The 14,104-nt window shown below is 35.6% G+C and overlaps 1 protein-coding gene across 3 annotated transcripts in view; it reads left to right on the forward strand.

Moving 5' to 3' along the window:
- The window catches only part of SF3B1 (splicing factor 3b subunit 1), a 61,881-nt gene extending 48,205 nt beyond the window's left edge, over positions 1-13,676 (forward strand). For 2 of the 3 annotated variants that reach the window (XM_082657975.1, XM_082657976.1), the window contains 17 exons: positions 8-129; positions 1,794-1,991; positions 2,084-2,185; positions 3,700-3,879; positions 4,569-4,655; positions 5,015-5,285; positions 5,576-5,721; positions 5,830-5,976; positions 6,118-6,243; positions 6,702-6,923; positions 7,216-7,398; positions 7,486-7,597; positions 9,076-9,196; positions 9,678-9,809; positions 11,000-11,272; positions 12,696-12,912; positions 13,196-13,676. In XM_082657975.1, coding sequence (XP_082514101.1) covers positions 8-129; positions 1,794-1,991; positions 2,084-2,185; positions 3,700-3,879; positions 4,569-4,655; positions 5,015-5,285; positions 5,576-5,721; positions 5,830-5,976; positions 6,118-6,243; positions 6,702-6,923; positions 7,216-7,398; positions 7,486-7,597; positions 9,076-9,196; positions 9,678-9,809; positions 11,000-11,272; positions 12,696-12,912; positions 13,196-13,354 — 2,798 coding nt within the window. In that variant the 3' untranslated portion in view covers positions 13,355-13,676. Of the gene's footprint in view, positions 1-7; positions 130-1,793; positions 1,992-2,083; positions 2,186-3,699; positions 3,880-4,568; positions 4,656-5,014; positions 5,286-5,575; positions 5,722-5,829; positions 5,977-6,117; positions 6,244-6,701; positions 6,924-7,215; positions 7,399-7,485; positions 7,598-8,609; positions 8,680-9,075; positions 9,197-9,677; positions 9,810-10,999; positions 11,273-12,695; positions 12,913-13,195 lie in introns of those variants that run through there. The other variant, XR_014296971.1, reaches the window with a different exon arrangement.
- Positions 13,677-14,104: the final 428 nt, after the last annotated feature.

Raw genomic sequence — 14,104 nt, forward strand, 5'->3', positions numbered from 1 at the left:
TTGGTAGGTCACATAATGAGTATGACTCCTGAACAGCTTCAGGCTTGGCGGTGGGAGAGAGAAATTGATGAGAGAAATCGCCCATTGTCTGATGAAGAATTAGATGCTATGTTCCCAGAAGGATATAAGGTAAAAACAGTGAATATGAGTGTGGTGGTTTTTAGGATAGAGATTTTTTTTTGGCCACGCTGCGTGGCTTGCAGGATCTGAGTTCACCAACCAGGGATCGAACCTGGGCCCCGGCAGTGAAAGTTCCGAGTCCTAACCACTAGACTGCCAGGGAATTCCGTGGATTTTATTTTAAATATTCTTTGAAAATACTAACTGGTCAAGTTTGCATTGGCCTTGCTCAAATTTACTACTGCTGTTTCATTCTTTAGCTGTTTCCAGGTATATTTCATTTCCAACATTAGATCATGGTTATTTTACTTGGTGTCTCACAAAATCTTGTGTATTTAGTTCATGGGTTGCCAGTGGACACGAAGAATGTTATGTTCTCTCTTTACCATAGCAACTTGAAGTTCATTTTGAACTATAAAATCGTCTAGGTACCTGTTACTCAAGGACCTTTTGCTGGTCTAAAAGTGGTCATATAGCTGATGTTATAACCAGGGCTGGAACCTAAGTCATTTGATGGCCTTTACAGAGCCTTTTCTGCCAATGCCTATTGCTTTTTTAACAGTTTTTATGTATGTATTTCCCCCTACCCCCTCATTAGGTTTGTATTAGAGTATTTGTTTCAAGTATTCATGAACTTACTGCTTTATAACTTCTTGTACCCTCTGTGTAATGCTGTGGGTATAGTCACTCTCCAGCCTACTATTGACTGGCTAAGTGTCTGTTACAATTGCATTCATTGATTGGTTTATCAATAGGAGGGGGAAAATCCTCCTTTGTGAATCTTTTTTTTTCTAATACAAGTTTTTTTCTTTTTTTTTCCTAAGAGGATAGTCATTACATCTTTTTAAAATTTATTTATTTTTGGCTGCATTGGGTCTTCATTGCTGCGCGTGGGCTTTCTCTAGTTGCGGGGAGCAGGGGCCACTCTTCGTTGCAGCGCGTGGGCCTCTCACTGCGGTGGCTTCTCCTATTGCGGAGCATGGGCCCCAGGTACACAGGCTTCAGCAGCTGTGGCTCGCGAGCCCTAGAGCACAGGCTCAGCAGCCGTGGCGCAGGGGCCCAGCTGCTCCGCGACATGTGGGATCTTCCCAGACCAGGGCTCGAACCCGTGTCCCCTGCAGTGGCAGGCGGATTCCCAACCACTGCGCCACCAGGGAAGCCCTCCTTTGTGACTCTTGAGTGAATTTTTTGGGTTTAGTCAAATGTTGTGTATTTACAGGGCTTTGGTGAATATTTTGGTTGTAGTTTTTATGCAGTCACTCATTTTTGTAGAAAGACTTAAATATTAAGATTTGTTTTTGTAGAGATTTACATGAATTTTTAATTTATTACTAAAATATAATATTTTATACATTATGTGCACTTTGAGCTTATTTCAATTTATATGACATTGGTTCACCAACATGTTTATATAGACTAATGTTTGAAAGTGATCAGAATTTGTAAGCCCCCTTTGTGTATCTTCATTTCCCCCTACTTCTAATACACTTAATTTAAATTTGATGAGAAATAGTAATACTTGTGTATTTTAAACTTATAAATAAGATAGAAAAATGGGATTGTTAATTCTTGCCTCTAAGCAAAAAGCATCTTAACTGCAAATATTGTTCATTTTTGTTATTATTTACTATGTAAAGTTAAGAAAATCCTAAACTGTCTTTTAACTGTATTAGGTACTTCCCCCTCCAGCTGGATATGTTCCTATTCGAACTCCAGCTCGAAAGCTGACAGCAACTCCAACACCTTTGGGTGGTATGACAGGTTTCCACATGCAAACTGAAGATAGAACTATGAAAAGTGTTAATGACCAACCATCTGGAAATCTTCCATTTTTAAAACCTGATGATATTCAGTACTTTGATAAACTTTTGGTAAGTGATAATACCAGAAATAAAATATTACTTTTTATTTAGAAGTTACAGTATCTCCACTAACCTTTAAACTTTTTACTTTTTACTGTTAGGTTGATGTTGATGAATCAACACTTAGTCCGGAAGAGCAAAAAGAGAGAAAAATAATGAAGTTGCTTTTAAAAATTAAGAATGGAACACCTCCAATGAGAAAAGTAAGTACCAGTTTATTAAATCATCATGTTCATTATAATTTTAGAGATTCTCCATTTTATCATCAGAGCCTTTAAAATATGCTGAAGATTCTAATACAATTAGTGGAATTATGTGGGGTATTGTATTAGTATCATGTGGCTTGAAGATGGTTGATCCTTTAGGAGAAGTTAAGGAGTTTTATATTATACTCTGTGACTCTTTCTATTAAATTACCCTTTTTTAAAATTTATTTTTTATTGAAGTATAGTTTACTTACAATGTTGTGTTAATTACTGCTGTACAGCAGAGTGACTCAGTTATACATATATATACATTATTTTTCATATTCTTTTCCGTTATGGTTTATCACAGGATATTGAATATAGTTCCCTGTGCTATACAGTAGGACCTTGTTGTTTATCCACTCTATATATACCAGTTTATATCTGCTAATCCCAGACTCCCAGTTCAACCCTCTCCCACCCCTCTCCCCATTGGCAACCACCAGTCTATTCTCTATGTCCCTGATTCTGTTTCTGTTTCATATATAGGTTCATTTGTGTCATATTTTAGATTCCACATGCAAGTGATATCATATGGTATTTGTCTTTCTCTTTCTGACTTACTTCACTTAGTATGATAATCTCTAGTTGCATCCATGTTGCTGCAAATGGCATTACAGTAAGTCCCCTACATACTAATGAGTTCCGTTCTGAGGGTGCATTCATAAGTCCAGTTTGTTCTTAAGTCCAACAAAGTTAGCCTAGGTAACCCAACTAACACAATTGGCTAGTTATGTAGTACTGTACTGTGATAGGTTTATAATACTTTTCACACAAATAATACATAAAAAACAAAAAATAAAGCAGTTTTAATCTTACAGTACAGTACCTTGAAAAGTACAGTAGTACAGTACAATACCTGGCATACAGAGGCATGTTTGCATCTTTGAAAGTTCACAACTTGAAGGTTTGTATGTAGGGGACTTACTGTATTTTATTCTTGTTTATGGATGAGTAGTATTCTGTTGTATATATGCACCACATTTTCTTTATCCATTCATCTGTCGATGGTCATTTAGGTGTTTTCCATATCTTGGCTCTTGTAAATAGTTCTGCCATGAACATGGGGAGGGGTGCATGTATCTTTTTGAATTATATTTTTGTCCAGATATATGCCCAGGAGTGGGATTGCTAGATCATGTGGTAACTCTATTTTTACTTTTCTGAGGAACCTCCATACTGTTTTCCACAGTGGCTGCACCAACTTACATTCCCACCAACAGTGTAGGAGGCTTCTCTTTTCTCCACACGCTCTCCAGCTTTCAGTTACCCTTTTTGAATTAACTGAAAACATTGAGCCTTTAGCCCAAGAGTTCAGACTTCAGAGTAATTTTGATGGGAATGAACTCATGCTATTCTATGTAAGGTGTCTGAAGTTTACACTAAAATATTCAGTTACAGAAAACCGTGGAGTAATTAATTGGCTCATGCTTATAATAAAGAAATATGCCTATTACTCTTTTCTCTTCCAGGCTGCATTGCGTCAGATTACTGATAAAGCTCGTGAATTTGGAGCTGGTCCTTTGTTTAATCAAATTCTTCCTCTGCTGATGTCGCCTACACTTGAGGATCAAGAGCGTCATTTACTTGTAAAAGTTATTGATAGAATATTATACAAACTTGATGACTTAGTTCGACCATATGTGCACAAGGTTTGTTCTCAATTTGTGTTTCTAATGGTTTGATTTTATTTATTTATTTTATTTATTTATTTTTTTGGTTTGATATTTTTTAAGTAAAAGGAGTTAGTGGATTTTTTTGACCAGCTTATTATTAGGTGTATTTGTGAAATTTAAAAATTCTAAAAAAGTAACAGCTGATGTTACACATTCACAATAAAAAGGGAAATTTCAACCCCTTTAAAGATATTCAGTTAACCAATGTTAAATTTACATGCCCTCCCAGACCTTTTTCTTTGCACAAGCATACATACACAAATACATGTGTAAATAGATGTAACTTTTTGCCATCTTATATAGTGGGTTCATATTATTCATATTTTAAAATTTGCTTTTATTGATATTAGAATGAGAAAACGTATGTTTCTATACCATGCCATTTACTACTAAGAAGCATCTTTTTGCTGATGGTAATTATGGTTTAGAATTGTAAAATGCAGATGGGCGTGTGTGTGTGTGTACTGTGTGTATTTTATAGTCTGTGTAGTTAACAGTGCTCCCAAATACTCATCTTTATGTGGGGTTTCAACTTGTGTGATTAAAATTCTTAATTTGTCCCTTGATTAACAAAGTCCTGGTAATTATAAATTCCCTTACATGTACTGTTACTTGAGCATTGCATCAGTAATTGCTGTGAAAATGTAGCTCCTTCTCTTTTTCAGATCCTGGTGGTCATTGAACCATTGTTGATTGATGAGGATTACTATGCTAGAGTGGAAGGCCGAGAGATTATTTCTAATTTGGCAAAGGTATTTATGTTTCTGGAGAAGAAAGTTTTATATATGTTGATAGGATTATTTGATTTTATTATTTTTTTTAATTTATTTTTTTTTTTTGCGGTACGCGGGCCTCTCACTGCTGCGGCCTCTCCCGCTGCGGAGCACAGGCTCCGGACGCGCAGGCCCAGCGGCCATGGCCCACGGGCCCAGCCGCTCCGCGGCATGTGGGATCCTCCTGGACTGGGGCACGAACCTGTGTCCCCTGCATCGGCAGGCGGACTCCCAACCACTGCGCCACCAGGGAAGCCCGGATTATTTTATTTTAGAATGGAATGATTGAGGGTTAATGTTATCAACTCATGACTGTTGCTTTTTTCTTAAACTTTCAGGCTGCTGGTCTGGCTACTATGATCTCTACCATGAGACCTGATATAGATAACATGGATGAGTATGTCCGTAACACAACAGCTAGAGCTTTTGCTGTTGTAGCCTCTGCCCTGGGCATTCCTTCATTATTGCCTTTCTTAAAAGCTGTGTGCAAAAGCAAGAAGTCCTGGCAAGCAAGACACACTGGTATAAAAATTGTACAGCAAATAGCTATTCTCATGGGCTGTGCCATCTTGCCACATCTCAGAAGTTTAGTTGAAATCATTGAACATGGTAAGTTGTAGTATAACTGTCTTTTGTAAGACAGTTTCCTGAAATTTAGGCTACTGATTCTTGGAGAGAGAAATGGAAGGTAAACTACACAAACACCATATAGTTTATGATTGGATTTGTAATATTAGCTGCTAATAGGCTGTGGTTCATACTGGCTTTTGCCTAATTTTGTCTAATGGGAACAGATTCTGCAGTTTGACTAAATGGCTAGATATGTTTCTAGAATCTGCATGATGCTATGGAAGTTAGGTAATGTTGCTTAGTTAAAACCTGTGTTTGGTTTTTTATAGGTCTTGTGGATGAGCAGCAGAAAGTTCGGACCATTAGTGCTTTGGCCATTGCTGCCTTGGCTGAAGCAGCAACTCCTTATGGTATCGAATCTTTTGATTCTGTGTTAAAGCCTCTATGGAAGGGTATCCGCCAACACAGAGGAAAGGTAGATTTACCAGTTTGATTTCATTTTTCTTTTTATTTCTACTCATTGAAGTTCAAGTGACTTAAAGCTAATTTACTAAGTATATATATATTTTTTATTTTAAAATAGGGCCTGGCCGCTTTCTTAAAGGCTATTGGGTATCTTATTCCTCTCATGGATGCAGAATATGCCAACTACTATACTAGAGAAGTGATGTTAATTCTTATTCGAGAATTCCAATCTCCTGATGAAGAAATGAAGAAAATTGTGCTGAAGGTAATTGTTCCAAATTGTTGCTGTTCCAGATTTGTTAATCTAAATGTGTTTCATGGTTCAAAGAGAATTTTATATCATTGTAAAAAAACTTGTGTATTAAACCAGGACTGTGATTACTATTATTATTTTTTAACATTTTAGGTGGTAAAGCAATGTTGTGGAACAGATGGTGTAGAAGCAAACTACATTAAAACAGAGATCCTTCCTCCTTTTTTTAAACACTTCTGGCAACACAGAATGGCTTTGGATAGAAGAAATTACCGGCAGGTAAGCTTTTATCATAAAATAGTTTCAGAAATTCTTTCAACTGATCCTTTAGTCAGTTTGAATGCATATTACATAAGTTGTTTTTTGCCTTGAGAAACTCACAGGTTGTTTGTGTTTGATTGTGAAAGGAGATGGATTTTAGTCAGCCAGTTAACTTCCATTTTGCTTTTGTATTCTAGGATAGATAGCCAACTATAAATTGACATTTTTGTCTAGTAAATGAACTGCTTAATCTGGCTAGGTGAAGCATGAATACAATCGTAACCTTAAATCTCCTTGACTTAGACTCATATTTAAATGTTTTTGGCCACCTTTTTCTTAAAGTTTTAATAGTAGGAGCCATCTGTCCTCAGCATGCTTACTAGCTAAATAGTATCTTTAGAATATTCCATTTTCATGATGTCTCTTTATTTCCTTGGAAAAGCAGTAAATTAAATGATTTTTCCTCCTCTTTTTAGTTAGTTGATACTACTGTGGAGTTGGCAAACAAAGTAGGTGCAGCAGAAATTATATCCAGGATTGTGGATGATCTGAAAGATGAAGCTGAACAGTACAGAAAAATGGTGATGGAGACAATTGAGAAAATTATGGGCAACTTGGGAGCAGCAGACATTGATCATAAACTTGAAGAACAACTGATTGATGGTATTCTTTATGCTTTTCAAGAACAGACTACAGAGGTAATGATACTAATTATTAGGCAAGTTGCCACTGACTTTCATATTTGTAAAACATATTTTCAAGTAAATATTATCACCAAAGAGTAATTAAATTTGAAATAATTTTTAAATGTTCATGTTCTCATGCAGTTGGCTACAAAGAAATACTCTTCTACCTCAAATTTTTAGGTTAGATTTTTGGAAACGGAATATAATTATATTTCAACTGTTTAGTCACAAACTGAATTCTTGTTCACATTGAATGTAGGTTTTAGATTTAACTTGGCTTTTTTTTTTTTTTTTTTTTTTTAAGGACTCAGTAATGTTGAACGGCTTTGGCACAGTGGTCAATGCTCTTGGCAAACGAGTCAAACCGTACTTGCCTCAGATCTGCGGTACAGTTTTGTGGCGTTTAAATAACAAATCAGCAAAAGTTAGGCAACAGGCAGCTGACTTGATCTCTCGAACGGCTGTTGTCATGAAGACTTGTCAAGAGGTAAACTTTTATATCAGATTCTTATTTCTTCACCAAAAGGAGTAATGTAAACAGTAACATTTCATCATCATCATTTTTTTATTACAGGAAAAATTGATGGGGCACTTGGGTGTTGTTTTGTATGAGTATTTGGGCGAAGAGTACCCTGAAGTATTGGGCAGCATTCTTGGAGCACTGAAGGCCATTGTAAATGTAATAGGTATGGAATTTGTTGGTCATGTAAGAATTTTTTGTTTTGTATTTTAAAGTTCCTTTGGTATTTTGAAAGTAAAATAGAGAATCCTATTTAGGAGTTGACTAATGAATGTCTGATACTTTTTTTTTAACCACTGAAAATTACAGTTAAGTTGGGATGTCACAAGAATCTTATCTCCCAAAGTCTATTTATATTTTACTTTAAAAGAGAGAAAGAGGGCAAGTTTAGGACCTGCAAGAGAGGAGGAAGTAGTCACAACTCAAAAAACTTTGAAGTCATGGGATAGAGGGCCCTAAAAAAATTGTGTGTCACCTGAAATATATGGGAGAGGTGGTGGTGGGTGGAGAGAACTCTAAAGTTTTATATATTTATTCAACCTTGAATTAGTAAATGGTTATGGTAGGTCTTCCTGCTTGCTATTAAGTTCAAGGAACAATAACCAGAGAGAAAAGTGAATTGATCAAGTGACCTCATTTTTATTTAAATCCAATTCTTTTAAACTGTCCTTTCAGTTCTTTATCCAAAGTTAAAACAGAGGTGTATTACAAACGCTCTTGGGTGTGGAGAACAAAGCTTTTCCTCTTTAAGGGCATTATGATGGAACAAACAAATGGTCTCCTGTTTTATTCTTCATTATAAGTGAATGTAACTATTGCAAAAGTAACTTCTACGGAGTTTAGAGGGACAGAAATAACCTATCAAGAGGTCGAAATAGCTGGCTGTGATAGCCACTATTTTTCTCATTTTAGTAAGGGGTTTTTATACAGTATAGGAGGTCTTTAAACCATCGCATTTACATATAATCCCCAGTTCAGCCCTTTCCTCTCTCTCTACTTGGAGATACTTGCCAAAAATCAGTTACTTGGCCACTTGTGGGGCTCTGGTTTGCAGGGAATTGTAAACCATATTGTTGGTCAGAGAAACATGGGAAAAGCAATGGAGAGAGAATCAGAGCAAGCAGTTCTAGTTAGAGCAAGAGCCCCTGCCAGCTGCCTCCTTTTTTCTCTCTTCATAGGTGTAAATACCATCCAAGTATGCCCTGCATTGCAGGGAGACTGGAGATCTGTTTGTTTTGCAGTTAAAGGGTAAGGGGGCCCTTTCTGGAAAATTTTGCTTTAATTTACATGTCTACCTCTGGCTTATATTGTTGTGTATGGCCGGAACATAAGCTGTCCCCATATTTAAATGTCAGTGTACAAATACATTTCAGAACCAAATAAAACTTTTTTTTGTTGTTGAGTATCCATCATTCTTTAAATCACTTCACTAATTTCTTTCATTTTTATGCATAATCAGAAGTTGTTAATAAAAAGTTAAAAATTCTGCGTTTGATCTGAAGCTGGGGCTTTTTCTTTCCATAGGCAGCTGTAAGTTTGTATTTATGCCTAGTCACGTATATTACATTGTTAAATAAAAGGTAAAATGAACAAAGGTTGCAGTTCACGTGTTAATTGATAGTGTGTTTGACTTCTGTTAAATAGGTATGCATAAGATGACTCCACCAATTAAAGATCTGCTGCCTAGACTCACCCCCATCTTAAAGAATAGGCATGAAAAAGTACAAGAGAATTGTATTGATCTTGTTGGACGTATTGCTGATAGGTAAGCAGATTACCTAAACATTTTAATAAGCAGTATTGTGTTTCACATTTAGCCACTTTTATTCACTTTACAAATTTGCTTATTGTTTCTAATGTAAGTATGTATGGTCAGGCTAATATTTCAGTAATATTTTCAAATTTGAATGGTAATAAGGGAGTGGCAGTATATTTTTAAAACTAAACCATCCTTTCTGAGCAGTAATAATAATTTTTTTTTTTTTTTTTAACATCTTTATTGGGGTACAATTGCTTTACAATGGTGTGTTAGTTTCCGCTTTATAACAAAGTGAATCAGTCATACATAAACATATGTTCCCATATGTCTTCCCTGTTGCGTCTCCCTCCCTCCCACCCTCCCCAATAATAATTTTATTTAATGCTTAAAATGAATTGGTAATCATGTTTTGAGAACTGAATTTGCAGATTTACCTTTTAAAACTTATTGTTACAAAAAAATTTAACTTTTTTTTTTTTTAAACTAGGGGAGCTGAATATGTGTCTGCAAGAGAATGGATGAGGATTTGCTTTGAGCTTTTAGAGCTCTTAAAAGCTCACAAAAAAGCTATTCGTAGAGCCACAGTCAACACATTTGGTTATATTGCAAAGGCCATTGGGTGAGTATTACTTACTTCTGTGTATTTTTTTTTTTTTTTTTTTTTACTTTGTAATAGACCCATTGTAGTGTTAAAAGGTGTTTCCATTTCTGTAGACTCTCTTTTAAGGCAAGGTATGAGTAATGCAGTTAGAATAGACTTTATTTATGTTTTTTAGAATAGACTTCAACCACTGACCTTCAGTTTTTGAAATGTTTTCTTAAATGTTAAATTGAATTAAAATAGATGGAACAGTTTAAAATTTCATTTAGTCACACTTCACTATTTTCAGAAGAGGGAAACAGTACCATTTCAGAATAATTTCAAATTTTGTTGGTCCTTTTAGGATATTGCTTAAAATATTAAGGCCAGTTCTTAGTAAAACAATTAACATAATTCAGTTTTCATGTTAATGCTTTATGTGTTTTAAAAATATTTTTCTAAAATTAATCCACAGACAACTGAATGATAGCTATTTTATTAGATAACCTATGGTTATTTGCTTCTGCTCCACCAGAACAAACTAGAAGAAACAGTCATTGTAGAAAATGAGATACTTATGTATATGTGGCTTAATAACTAAATATTTTCAAGCAATAAAATGTAACAAAAGTTGGATTATTTAATTAGAGTCTCCCCACATGCCTTTTGGTAGCAATAATATTTTTTCATCTGTGATGTAGTTAAGAAGTTGGCAATGAATAGCTGTTGTTAACTTTTTAGTTCCTGTGTCCCTTTAAATTTGTGGTAAAATAAATGCTTAAAGAAGGAGAATAAATGTGGTAAAGGTGTGTGGGAGGGAGGATTTTGGAAAACAGATTTTGTGTGTTGTGGCATTGGAGACCACAGTTTATATACTACTGTAAGGTTGCCTGCTCTAGTGGCCATGTTCTGACCACTCAAAGAATTATTCAGTCTAAACATTTAATGAAATTTCTTTTTGTTTTAGGAAATATACTAAAGACTGTAAATTATATTTGAAAATGAAGCCATTTGAATTTTTTCATTAAAATGAACACTTTAATTTAAATGAAGTTCTTAAGTAGAAACCGTAATGCCAGTGACTTGAAAGTATTGCATTTTAGCATAAAATTACTAAGTTCCCAGTAATTACTTAGCATGAAGTTCCATTCCTTTGATTATTTTTCTTCCCTCCAAAAAAATTTTGACTTGTAAACTAACAGTTTGCTGACACATTTATTTTTTTCCAGCCCTCATGATGTATTGGCTACACTTTTAAACAACCTCAAAGTTCAGGAAAGGCAGAACAGAGTTTGTACCACTGTAGCAATAGCTATTGTCGCTGAAACATGTTCACCCTTCACAGTACTACCTGCCTTAATGAATGAATACAGAGTTCCTGAACTGAATGTTCAAAATGGAGTGTTAAAATCACTTTCCTTCTTGTTTGAATATATTGGTGAGATGGGAAAGGACTACATTTATGCTGTAACACCACTCCTTGAAGATGCTTTAATGGATAGGTAAGTGACTTGAACTAAATGCAAGAAAATAGTTATAATTCTTCTTTTATTTTAGAACTTATGGAAGTAATTATTATATGACCTATTTGTTGTGATGTAGTTAAAGAAGGGACTATTAGTCTGGATTTTTATGAAACTATAAATAAATTAGGACTATTATCTCTAAATAAGATAGATGCTATAGTGGTTCCCCCAATTTTTTTTCCAAGTGCCCCCTCCCTGTTTTAATAGCCCCCCGCCTTTTGGCCACACACATAGCTCACAGGATCTTAGTTCCCTGACCAGGGATTGAACCTGGGCCCCGGCAGTGAAAGTGCTGAGTCCTAACCCCTGGAGCACCAGGGAATTCCTGATCAACTTTTGTTTTAAGAATTAAAGTCAAATATAATTAGAGGAAATGTTGAGCATGAGCTTATCGGTATGGCAAAGAGACCCGATCTTTTTAGCTTTTTGTTACGGCAGATGAAGCAGAGGTTTCTATAAGGCTTTTGAACTACTGAACATAGCCTGCCAGAGCCACACTATTCCCACTGCAGGCCCCCAGTTATTCAGGTGGTGACCACTGATAAAGTACTGCTTGAAGTGATTGATAGAGTCCTGATACCAAGAAACATTACTTTAGTTGGGAAATTTACTAAGGGGGAATACAGCTTCACTTCAGTCTGTGCCTAATAGATTATTACAATAAATAAGAGAAATAAGGATGCTAGTAACTAAGTTCAGATGTTTTTTTCTCTTATACCTTTAAGGTACTCTTCCTGCCTTTGAGGGTAAAGAGTGTGAACTTGTTTTTATGCCCTTCATAGACCCGTTATCTGATGCTTGTAGTCAGTTGAATAATTGTGGAATAAATAACTCAATGACTTGTCATAAACATAAGTTCATTTAAAACATGGGAGGTGATAAGAGTTCTTATTTCTGGGTTTGAAAAAATTATTGGTCCTTCTCTTCCTTTCCCTAAATTGAGTTCTTGAATGAACCTTTAAAAAAAATTGACAAGGGAAGAGATTTAGTCTCAATTTAGTTATCTGTTGTATTGAATTACTTTCAAAGGTTTTAAGTTTACAGAGTTTAAAATGAGATATTACTGTTAATCATTCGTATGTAAGAGTCATGTGTTCTCTCTCATTTTTAGTAGCATATAAAATGTACACTGTGCTCGGCTTTCTTGCTTATATTACTTTCAAAGAAAAATATGGTTTATTTTTGAGCCAGAGTGAGGTTTGAGTTGTTAAAGCAAAGTTCTCAAGTAGAATCATTAGTCACTCTAAAAGCATTCTGTATCAGATACATAAGGTGTGGGGATGACTCTGCATCCATTCCATGCACTGAATTTGTGATTTAGTTTCTAACGGGCAGGCATGTATCTTCTGTGAAACTAAGACTGTATCTTAACAAAGAGCTTTCTCCCCCTCTGTTACAGGGACCTTGTACACAGACAGACGGCTAGTGCAGTGGTGCAACACATGTCACTTGGGGTTTATGGATTTGGTTGTGAAGATTCACTGAATCACTTGTTGAACTATGTATGGCCCAATGTGTTTGAGACATCTCCCCATGTAATTCAGGCAGTTATGGGGGCCCTGGAGGGTCTGAGAGTTGCTATTGGACCATGTAGAATGCTGCAGTATTGTTTACAGGTAGGTCAAAGATTTTTAAAAGAGTACTCATTGAAAAAAGTAATTATAGTTGAATTAAGTCACTGTTCCTAATTATCGGTAGGGTGTGTTTTTGCCATACGGGAGAAGAGTTGTGAGGGGAGGGAGGGAGGATTAGATTTTGTCTTTGCCCTCTGCAGTTTTGTGCAATTGCCATCTTGTTTTCTCTCTCAAAGGGAAATGCTTGCAACCATATCTTTATGGTTTGTTAGTTGTGTTAAGGTTGTGTATTTCTTGAAGTAATGTAGCCTTTTAATTATTCTAGGGTTTGTTTCACCCAGCCCGGAAAGTCAGAGATGTGTATTGGAAAATTTACAACTCCATCTACATTGGTTCACAGGATGCTCTCATAGCACATTATCCAAGAATCTACAATGATGATAAGAACACCTATATTCGTTATGAACTTGACTATATCTTGTAACTTGTTTATTTTGTGTTTAATGCACAGCTGTTTCACACCTTAAACTTGCTTCGATTTGGTGATGTAAACTTTTAAAACATTGCAGATCAGCATAGAACTGGTCATAGAGGAAGAGCTAGAAATCCAGTAGCATGATTTTTAAATAACCTGTCTTTGTTTTTGATGTTAAACAGTAAACGCCAGTAGTGACCAAGAACACAGTGATTGCACACACTATTCTGGAGGGCTTTCATTTTTAATTCATCTTTATGAAGATTTAGAATTCATTCCTTGTGTTTAAAGGGAATGTTTAATTGAGAAATAAACATTTGTGTACAAAATGCTAACTTGTGTGTGTTTTTTGAACATGACTTGTAAAATACGGAACTTTGATAAAGTACTGGTTTGTGTAGAATAAGTGGCTTTATATCATTTTCTGTCACCTGGTTTATAGAAAGTAGCAGAATACAAGTGATATAAAGTGATGGCATCTTTGTCAAAATTCCATTGTTCTGTTGATAATGACATTGAGAAGAGTAGCTTTGGGGGTGTTCACCTCAAACTAGTACAACCCTTCCATCACCATAGAAACTATAGCATCTTTGCTGAACTGTCTTGAATAATATTATTTTGCACTTACATAGCGCCTTTCATCTCTTGATTTCTCAAAATGCTTTATGAACATGCTTAAGGGAAGTGATTCAAGTCATATCCAACTCTTGATGATTCTGTGTAGAACGTGGGGAAAGTGTCTTTACTTTAAAACTGCCT

Source organism: Grampus griseus (assembly GCF_964374135.1).
Source record: "Grampus griseus genome assembly, chromosome: 7".
NCBI lineage: Eukaryota > Metazoa > Chordata > Mammalia > Artiodactyla > Delphinidae > Grampus > Grampus griseus.